Below are 10,525 nucleotides of genomic sequence, written 5' to 3' on the forward strand. Positions count from 1 at the left end.
TTAATTCACTATTGATACAAGTTTTATTCAGTTTACATATCACATAATGCTCTTTCGTTTGCTACATTTTCCATTCATGTTTAATTCAACTTTAATATGTGTGTAATACATTTTAATTCAAGTTTAATTCATTTGACAGTTTATTATGTTTCTTCATTTGTTACGATTAAATTACTTGTCTAATTAATTATTGATACAGTTTTATTCAGTCTACGAATCATTGACTGCTCATTCATTTGCTACATTTTGTATTCGTGTTTATTTCTCTTCTAATTCAATTTTAATATGTGTATAATACATTTTTAATTCAAGTTTAATTCATTTTGTAGTTTATTGGTGATGCTTCGGAACAAAAAAATGATTAATTTGATCGTATTGGTTTACTTCAATTTATAAGACATGTATAATACATATTTTATTCATTAAGAACATAAGCTCATAAATTATAGTGGTTGACAACTTAATTTCCAGGGACAAATAGAGAAAGAATGAACTCAGGATTTTATTCTCCCTTTTAGAGGCATAACGAACTGAATGTATGGCTGAAGATTGTGGATCTTTCAATTATAATATTAAAAAATTGACACCTTGCACATGGAGGCAAAAAAAGAGAGAAAGAGGGGACAAATAAAAAGGAGAAAGAGGCGAGACAAAAAATTGAAATATAATAAAATACATAGTATTGTTATAAATGGTAATAAATAGAGAGTATATTTAAAATAAGTAATTATTTTTTAAAATGGATTCACCCAAGTAATTATTCCTTTGTTTAAATGGGCCCAATTTTTATTTATACGTATTTTTTCTGAAGACAAATCAAATATACTTAAATATATTGTGTAATTTTTTACGAAGTGGGTCATATGAATTCTCTTGACCCAACGTAGGTTCGCCCGATTGAGCTACCCTTGGCTCTTCTTATAATGCAATTATAACTTTTAACAGCCTGCCAAAAAAAATGAGCTACACATTTCAACACATTGTACAACAACAACAAAATTGCAGATTTCAACACATTTTCTGTCCATTTTAGCAAGAAACATACTCGGTTAGACACAGTCGTCAAATATGATCTGGAATTTTCAGTGGTATCACTTAAAGAATATTCAGTGTCATTTGCAATCAATGAATTTTCAATTTATGGTGAGACTCGAATTTGGGATGATAATTTTTATTGTTATTTCTTCATTATGAGATTTTTAGCAATCCCATCAACATAAACAATGCTTGACATATATCCAACAGTTGAACGCTTTATCCAAAGCGAAGAACCAGGGCCGATTCAACAAGATTGGAGGCCTAAAGCGAAACTTAAGGGAGGAGTCCTAATATTTTTTTTTTCTTCATATATATTTTTATTTAAAATATACTAATCTAGCTTTTTTAGATGTGAAATCATTAGTTACTGTTTTATAATTGATTTGTTTTAATAATTCTTTTTCCAATTGATAATATAGCTAATTCATTCAATCTCTATTAAGACATTGTTGATCTTAAATAAGATTTAGTCGATTTTAGTTTCGAAAAACTTCTTTCGGCTTAGGGAACAGTTAGAGGAACGGTTAACATTATTCAATAAGCAATATGTGCATTTGGAAATAAACAAATTTGTGTTTGTGTGTGAGAGAGATTTTCATCAAATTATTTCTTATGAAATTCAGGTTCTATAGTTATTTCATATGCAATTTCCTTAGTAGAAATCATAACACTTATAGTACATATAATTTTCTTTAAAAAATAATATTTATAAGTAATTTTTTTTTTAAAATAGAGCCCAAAAAAATATAAAACACCAAGCGATGATTTTAATGGCCTAGGAGTTAAGACGGTCTTGCGTAGAACCTATCAACAATAGATTTGACCTTCTTTTTTTTTGGTAAAGATTTGACCTTTGATGTAACACAAATCTTCCCAATTTGAATATTGAATTACTTAGGTGTATAATTCAACAACAAATAGTTATAGGTGTTGTTAGTCAAACGATACCAGTAATTGGGTATACGGTATGACAGTGTGGCTTCGACATACTATCGTAATTTTAGTTAGAATGTACAAAAATGTGGTAATTTATTATTATATTACAAACTTTTAAATATACATCTTTTTTATAAAGATCCACTAGATAACTAATTAATTTTTAATACAATATATTTCACATCTAGCATGAGCATGAGTTCTTTTTATAAAATTTAAAATAATGAATCTTTATATATATAATATACACTTATGAATCAAATTTTATATAAAAAGAAATTGGAATCATAATTTTTAATTTAAAATCCTACTTTTTTGAAGAATTTAATAGCTGAAATTGAAGTTGAAATAAACCTCTAATTTCAAAATTCAAACATAAAATTGAGATCATGAATCTTATGTGTGAATGAAGTGAAAATTTCATATATGACATATATTAGACTAATATTTTCAAGTTATAGCAATAGAATTAAACTTTCAAGTTGTAACAATAAAAAATTTCAAGTTATAACAGTTTCTTTAAAAAAAAACTTTTTTTAAATAATTGTAAAAATTTGTTTTGAAAAAAATAAAAAGATAAAAAAAAAACCGTTTCTGAAAAAAGAAGAAGGTAAAAGAACGAAATAAGTGTGTTAATTAAATTTGAATTGATTGAAGATAATTACTAATTAGCATAAATTAAGGAAATTCAAACTAATTAAGAATATTTAGTTTCCTTAATTCACTCTAATTTGTTAAAATTAATAAAAAAAATTTGATTTCATCCATTTTCTTTCACGTTTCTTTCTCTTCTATTTTTTTCCAGAAATCTTGTCACTCCCATCTAATTCATATTCGTTTTTATTCAATAATCTTTATTTTCTAGACAGCTTCTTATTAGTATTAATAAAACATGGTGGTAGATGGGATCCTTCAGGTTAGTGTTCTTTGCGATTTTTTATTTGTATTGTAATACAAACCAAACGTTCAAAAAAATTATGAACAGTGATTCTGGAAAAAAAATTATTCAGATTTTGTTTGTGAATAATAGTTTTAATTATGGCTTTTTTGGTATGAATATTCACTTTTGAAATTACATAAATTTTGTTTGAAATTTGTATAGATTTTTGTTTGAACATTCATTTTTTTGTATGTTTCTGGTTAAAAAACTACATAAAATTTATTTGAATTTGGTATATTGGTTATACCATGTTGGTATGCTTTTAGAATTATATTTGAATGAATTTCGTATACTATTTGTCTAATAAATGACAATTAATAGTTAAAAGTTGTATTATTTTGGTATTATAGTAGCATGATTCTGTTGTGAAAAAGTGACGACTTATGTCATGAAATAGGTATAATTTTGGCATGAAATTGGTATGAAAAATGTGCATAATAATTCTATGAAATTTGTAGACTTATTTCAGATTTTTTTGTTGTGTATAATAATTTGAATTATGACATTTTAAAAAAAAAATGTATAATGTTATATTTTGGTATGAACATTAATTTTGATCATTATTTGTCTGACGCATTTTTTTTGGGGTATATTTTTGGTTAAAAAATAGATAGTTTTTTCTTTGGAATTTGTATACTTATACTACCAGGCATGTATGACAATCGATAATGTTTTGGTACGATTTTTGGTTTGATTGGATTTTTTTTTGGCATTATATTGTAATGAATTTTGAGAATAATAATGTAATGAATTTGGTATATTGTTTATTAAAGAAATGACAATTAATATTTCTAAGTTGGAATTATTTTGGTATTCTAGTGGCATGATCCTTGTATGAATAATTGATAACTTTTGGCATGAAATAGGTAAGAAATGTGTGAATAAGAATTGTATGAAATTTGTATACTGATATAACACATGTGTTTTTACTTTTGTATTTTGTAATAACATATGAAATTGTTTTAAAATAACATATGTATTTTTACTTTTGTATGAATTTTGTAAGCATAAAAATGGTATGAAATTTGTATATTGATATAACATATGTATAAAAGTTATTTGTACTTTTGTATGATATAATATTGCCACAATAATTTATGATGAAACAGAAAAATATGCAATTCAAAAAGTGTCGGAGCAGAAATTATTGTCGTCTGGTTCAAAAAGAACTGTAGGGAGATCACAACTTGTAAATGGTTTGCTGATGTGAAATTCAAGAGGTCTAAGATTACGTGCAGTACATGTCGTAGGGAGAAACACAATAGAAAGACATGTTCAAATTACCCTTCTGAAAAAAAGACATAATTTATTTTTATTTTGATTTGGTTGTTTTATTGTGGCAAACTCATGTTTTGATTTATTTTGTCTTTTAAGTTAATGAATTATAATTTCAGAATATTTATTATGTGTGTTAGTTAATCATTTGTATATTCAGTGTTTTTCAAATGTATACTCAAAAAATAGGTAATGTTTGTATGTGATTGATATTGACTGGAAAAATTAAGTCAAATCTTAGTATGAAATTGGTATACATTTGGTATCCAACTGACGTTCCAGTGGTAAAATTGAAAAAAAAAAATATGTAATTGAGATTTCAATTAAAATAGCCAACATAAAACTAGTTAATATTGTATCCAATTTGTATAAATTTAGTATTGAATTGATATCCCATTGGAATATTGAAAAATCAACATGTGGTTGAGATTTCAATCAAATTAGACAACCTAAAGAAGTTAATGTTGTATTCAATTGGTATCCAACAGATATTCCACTTGAAAATGAAAAAAACAAAATGTAACTGATATTTCAACCAAATTAGACAATCTAAAACAAGTTAATGTTTTATCCAATTTATATACACTTGGTATCCAACTTGAAATTTTAGAACAAAGACAAAAAATAAAAATGTATAAAATTAGTATCCAACGGATATAAATCCGGGAAGAATAAATCTGATTGTAAAACAATGCATATTATATATTGTTGTCAGAAATTGTAGCAAAGGAAATATACATCACCCAAAAATCAAAAGATGGTCTAAACTGCAATAATTAATACAAGTTCTATATTTTCCTCTCTTCAATTTATATTCCGTATTCAAGTGTGATTTTCTTTTATCATATTTAAGCTAAAACTTAAGAAATCCTTATTAAAGATTTTATGATCTCATATTATCTATATATATCAACAAATTTCAGAATTAAATATGCTTAATTCACCAACAAAATAGTATTTTAGATATAGAAAAACACACCAAAAACAAGTTCAAAACTTAAGTAAAACAGTTTTTTTTCTCAAGAAATCAAGTTTTAGATTAATTAAAATAAAAAACGAAATCAAAATTTCAAAATATAGAATTCTTAATTCTAAAAAAATCAGATTAAAAAAAAACTATCAAAATTTAAAATAAAATAAAAACATCAAGAAAAGCAAAAAAAAAAAAAAGGATTAAAGAGAGAGAAAATTACATGTTAAAATATACGGTGATAATTTTTTTAAAAAAATAAAATTTAAAGGCCCCAATAGTCATTAATAAATAAAAGTTATTTGAATAAGTTAAAAAATCTCTTAAAAGGTGTAATAGATAATTACAAATTGATTCTCTCTCATTAATATTATTTCTCTCACCTATTAATTATATAAAAGGAACTGCAATCAATATAATTAAATAATTAATAATATAAAAATATAAAAAGATTAATCACTTAATAAAGTAAATTTTAATTGATTTTAAATAAAGTTATATTTAATTGATTTGTTATAATCCGTAATTAAACTGTTATAAGTAAGAATTTTTTAAGCGTAGATTTAAAACTCGTAATATTGTCTCTTAAATGTGTATATGGTGTGATTTTGCCTACTACATAAAAGATGAAAAAGATTTACAGATTTACACGACTTGGGCTGAAGATAGGCCCACCTTCTATAGGAAACTATGTTAATTCCAGCCCAGTAAACCCAGAAAACTGGGCTTCTGAAGGCCCAAAGTAGTAATAAAACCCTAGTAAAACGCCGTAGATTAAAGAAGAGAAGCAGCTTTCAGAAAAATCCTTCCGCACAACCCAAGGTAAGCCTCCATTGCAGACCACCAGTCGCCAATCCTAACTCCGCCATCATGGGTCGCATGCACAGTCGTGGGTTCGTTATTCTCTCTTTTGAATCTCCATTTTTTTTTCATTTTTCTGAGCATCAATTTGACATCTTCTGTTTCCCCTGTTTTTTATGGTTTCAGTAAGGGTATTTCAGCTTCTGCTCTCCCTTACAAGAGAACTCCTCCTAGTTGGCTCAAGATCTCCGCTCCAGATGTAAATCATCCCACCTTTATTATCTACTACTATATAGATGTTTTTAGAAATTTTAACTAAGTTTTGCTTGTTTTTCTGATTTCAGGTTGAGGACAACATTTGCAAGTTCGCTAAGAAAGGATTGACCCCTTCACAGATTGGTGTGATTCTTCGTGACTCTCATGGAATTGCACAAGTAAAGAGTGTTACTGGTAGCAAGATCTTGCGTATCCTCAAGGCACACGGTACGTTTTTATCATTGTTTATGTGAATGTGGTTTGGTTTATGAGTATTTGAATGAATTTGGTTTGAGATGTATAAGTAATTTGTGGGTTAATTGATAGGGCTTGCACCTGAGATTCCAGAGGATTTGTACCACCTGATTAAGAAGGCTGTTGCCATTAGGAAGCATTTGGAGAGGAACAGGAAGGATAAGGATTCTAAGTTCCGTTTGATTTTGGTGGAGAGCAGGATCCATCGCCTTGCTCGCTATTACAAGAAAACAAAAAAGCTCCCACCTGTCTGGAAATAGTAAGCTTACTTGCTACTCTATCTTGTTTATAATTTTTTGCATTACTTTGAATATCTTAGTGTGGTATTGAGTTGCATTTAGCGCACTGCAAATAGTATGCATTGTTGATTCCGTTAAGATTGCCGGAGTGGTTTGGTTTCACTTTGTTAAACATAGGTTTTCTTATTTGATTTAAGTGAACTGATGATCCCGAAAGATGGGCAGCAATTAGTAGTTTGTTAATGTTAAAGTGAGCCAGCCACACTGGTTCAGAGAATGAGTTGTTGCCTGCTCATACGGTCATTAGGTAATCACCTCGTGAGTTAGCTTTTGGGGAAGCGTTAAGCCTAAACTTCTTCCCTCCCCCACCCCTATTCTTTATTTGCCCAATGCTTAGCCTCCATGTCCTATGTGTACGCTAAAAGAATGGGTTGTTGGGGTGTCTCCCCGCATCATGAGTTTGCTTTTGGAATTGAGCTAGGCATAAGATTTATTTTCCTTACAATTTAAAAAGTTAACTGAAATCTTTCTAATATTTAGGATTATTGGCTGTGATAGGTTTATGCTGTTTTTGATTGTGATGTCCGTCTTAATTGAGCAAAATGAATTGTGAGGATTCATGTGCTAACCCCCCACTAGCTTGGGATCGAGACATGGTTGTCAACTTGTTACCCCCCACTAGCTTGGGATCGAGACATGGTTGTCAACTTGTTATTGTTGTTTGCTTCCCTCTTCTTGATATATGCTCCATTGTAAATGAAATTTCCTGGTTTGTGTATAGCAATCTTTAAAGTTGTAATCAAACCCACCGTTCCTTGACACCTTGTTTCTCTTTTCTAGTTGAACTTTGGTATCATTTTATGTCTAAATTGTGTTTGGTGCATATTATTGAAAAATGCACCAAGAAAACTACTAAACTGTTTAAGGAAAGTTCTGAATGGTGAAGAAGTTGTTTGTTTCCAGGTTTGGGTATATTTTTTCTTTAAATACAGCAAAGTTTTACTTCTTACCATAGTACTCTGGTTTGCTCATAGTGGAATACTTATATACTGGGACGCACAGCATATAATCCGTTGACATTGATTCTTCAATCTGTTCTTTGTTTGCTTTTCTAAATGTTTTTGGTGATTTTCTTATGTGGTTCTGTTCCTGGGTCTTTGGTCTACTGGCAAGAGTTTAGCATGTTTATGTGTGGATTAGGCGCATGTTATGGGTTTGAACCTTGCCCCAAACTAGAACCTGATATTTAATGGAGAAAGAAGGATGGCCCATTATTATCCATTTGAGTTTCGAGCATTGTTCTTGGTTTAAAACAATCTTACAAGTTACATGGTTCTAAAACCAACATGTGCTGTAATTTCCTTTTCTTTTTCCGTTGTTTTTACTACTTTCCTGGTTTAAAAAGCAAGGTGTATGCCATCTTATTCATCTGCAGCAATTCTTATATAACTTAAGGTTGCTGATTATTTTTACTTCCTCTTATGTGCAGCGAATCTACCACTGCCAGCACACTTGTGGCATAGGGTGAGACTTGAGCTGGAGTAGCTTTGGCTGATCGCAATATGTAGTTTTCTTGTGTCATGAATTGTTTGCTAAATCCAATTTTGTTTGATTTAATCATGCTACTCAATGGAAGATAGTTTTCTGGATAGTATTTGCTCCTATTTTTACCAAGTGTTAAGCATAGATACTTTTATTTAGATATTCGAATGAATGACTTGTTTCTCAAGCTCATAGTGGTAACATGAAAGCCAATATCCAACTGGTCTGGCTGCTTGTAATTTGGATTGCTGAAAATTATGGTTTAATGCTCTTCACTTTATGTGCATGGCAGTGAAGTACCACTTTTAAACCTAAAGGGGTCGTTATTCTGTGATTATATTCTTGGGATTGTAATCCTTTTACTAAGCTTGAGTTATTTCATGATTAAGCTTGGATTAAATTTATGCTTGTGTTTGGTTGATGTTAATTTATACCTTCAACTAAATGCATAATAAATTTTATTCCAAGCTTAATCTTGGAATAGTCCACTTCATTGTGCGCACCAAACTACCCCAAAGAGTAGCAGCATAATAATGATGTAGAATTTAGCACCTAAGGGCGTGTCAATGAAGTAGGTGAGTGCCATGAAGTTTTGGATTTAAATCTCAATAATTTTATCTTCTAAGACTAGAACTTATGAGAAAAATCATCTTATGTTCAAGCCTCGGGGATACATAGTTGCTTGATATCTATTGTTAATGGGAGGCGACACATACTTCATAAAATTAGTTGAAGTTTGGATGTATTGAACCTTAATACTGTAATTATCAAAATAAAATAATGAGGTAAGGTCGTTGTATCGTTTATAAAATTATTGTATTCCCCATTCAAGATCACTTCTATGCGGTCACCTGTATTTAGGCCATTTTGGCATACCTAATAATGCAACATTTACACTTTAAATTATGTGTTAAATTTGAAAAGGAAAGAAATAGAAATATACAACAACATTATTTAGAGAAACTTACATAAATATACTATAAATAAAAAATATTTACCATTTATAGCAATAACATTTTTTTTTTTACTTGATCACTTTTAATACATTTATAATACACTTTTAATTCATATTGCAAAGAGCAATTTATTATTCACATATAATACAAGTTTTATTGATGGATAATACATTTATCACACATTTTAATACACTTATAATACAATGTGTTAACTTCTTACCAAACAAGCATAATATATTTTTTAAAACAGTTATAATACATATATATTGCATACTTAATTCACTTTTAATATATATTGCAGATTTAACATAGTATTGCTATAAATAGTAATAAATAAAAAATATCGCTAAAACTCGTAATTATTTATTAAAAGGCACTCATCCAAGTAATTTTTCCCATTATTATTTACTACTCAGTATAATATCATAAAGGGATAGGGGCGAATGGGGCAGGTCCAGAACAACATTGGTAGGGATTGAGCTGGGAATGGGCCTATCCTGGACCAGGACAGATGGGTCAAAATCGATAGTCCCGTCCCGATCTACCTATTTTACGGGATGGAATAGATCACGGCACGATAATTTTTTTTAAAAAAATATTATGAAATATCTAAGTTGTGATTTTTAATTACATATTTTTATTTTTAAAATTTAAATTCTTTATAAATGTTAGATTGTTAGACTTTATAAATTTCAAAGTAAGTTAGCTCAGTAAGAAATAATTTTTTGAAAGTGTTGGAAATTGTAAGTTTGTTAAATTCAATTCCTTGTAAAGTTAGATTGTTAGACTTTCAAATTTTAAAATTCAAAGTAAGTTAGCTATGTAAGTGATAAATTATTAAAGCTTTGTAAATTATAAATTTGTTATTTTAAAAAAAAAAAAAATTCTATTAATTAATATGTTATGTAAGATACGTGACTAGTAGAAACTAGAACATGACCAGATGAATGTTTGTATTGAATTTTAGCAGCTCACTAGACATTAATTATAACTAAAATTACACTTTCCAATTATATCGATACAATTTAATTAATTATCATTAACTTTTTAAAATGTTATGTAAAACTTGTCACTAGCAGAAGTTAGAACATAACAGATAAGTACTCATATTGAAATTTTGGCGAGAGTCTCTAAATAATGGGGGTGGTGGGAATAGAGCTATGTGGGGGGTTTCAATATCAATCCAATCATATAGGTACAATTCAATTAGCTTCTGATACTCTTTTTAATACTGTTATGTACGATTCATCACTAGTAAAAGTTAAAATGTAATAAGATGAGTACTTGTACTGCATTTTAGCGCGATTCACTAGAAATT

At 28.7% G+C, this 10,525-nt stretch overlaps 1 protein-coding gene across 1 annotated transcript; it reads left to right on the plus strand.

Annotated features, from left to right (window-relative positions):
* The first annotated feature begins 5,933 nt into the window (after nucleotides 1-5,933).
* LOC125828305 (40S ribosomal protein S13) lies at nucleotides 5,934-8,438 on the plus strand. The gene is made up of 5 exons (XM_049507618.1): nucleotides 5,934-6,052; nucleotides 6,147-6,219; nucleotides 6,305-6,443; nucleotides 6,543-6,729; nucleotides 8,199-8,438. Exons 1-5 carry the CDS (start codon nucleotides 6,030-6,032, stop codon nucleotides 8,230-8,232), a joined length of 456 nt encoding a protein of 151 aa, XP_049363575.1. The 5' UTR covers nucleotides 5,934-6,029; the 3' UTR covers nucleotides 8,233-8,438.
* Nucleotides 8,439-10,525: the final 2,087 nt, after the last annotated feature.

The sequence above is a fragment of the Solanum verrucosum genome, unplaced genomic scaffold (genome assembly GCF_900185275.1).
Source record: "Solanum verrucosum unplaced genomic scaffold, falcon-dt-bn FXZP01000047.1, whole genome shotgun sequence".
In the NCBI taxonomy this organism is placed as follows: Eukaryota; Viridiplantae; Streptophyta; class Magnoliopsida; order Solanales; family Solanaceae; genus Solanum; species Solanum verrucosum.

Excerpts from the sequence above, each read along its gene's own strand:
- LOC125828305 (XM_049507618.1), top strand. The coding sequence starts at position 6,030 with ATGGGTCGCATGCACAGTCGTGG. Across the intron at positions 6,220-6,304 it reads TCAAGATCTCCGCTCCAGAT|GTTGAGGACAACATTTGCAA; the intron begins GTAAATCATCCC and ends TTCTGATTTCAG. Across the intron at positions 6,730-8,198 it reads CTCCCACCTGTCTGGAAATA|CGAATCTACCACTGCCAGCA; the intron begins GTAAGCTTACTT and ends TCTTATGTGCAG.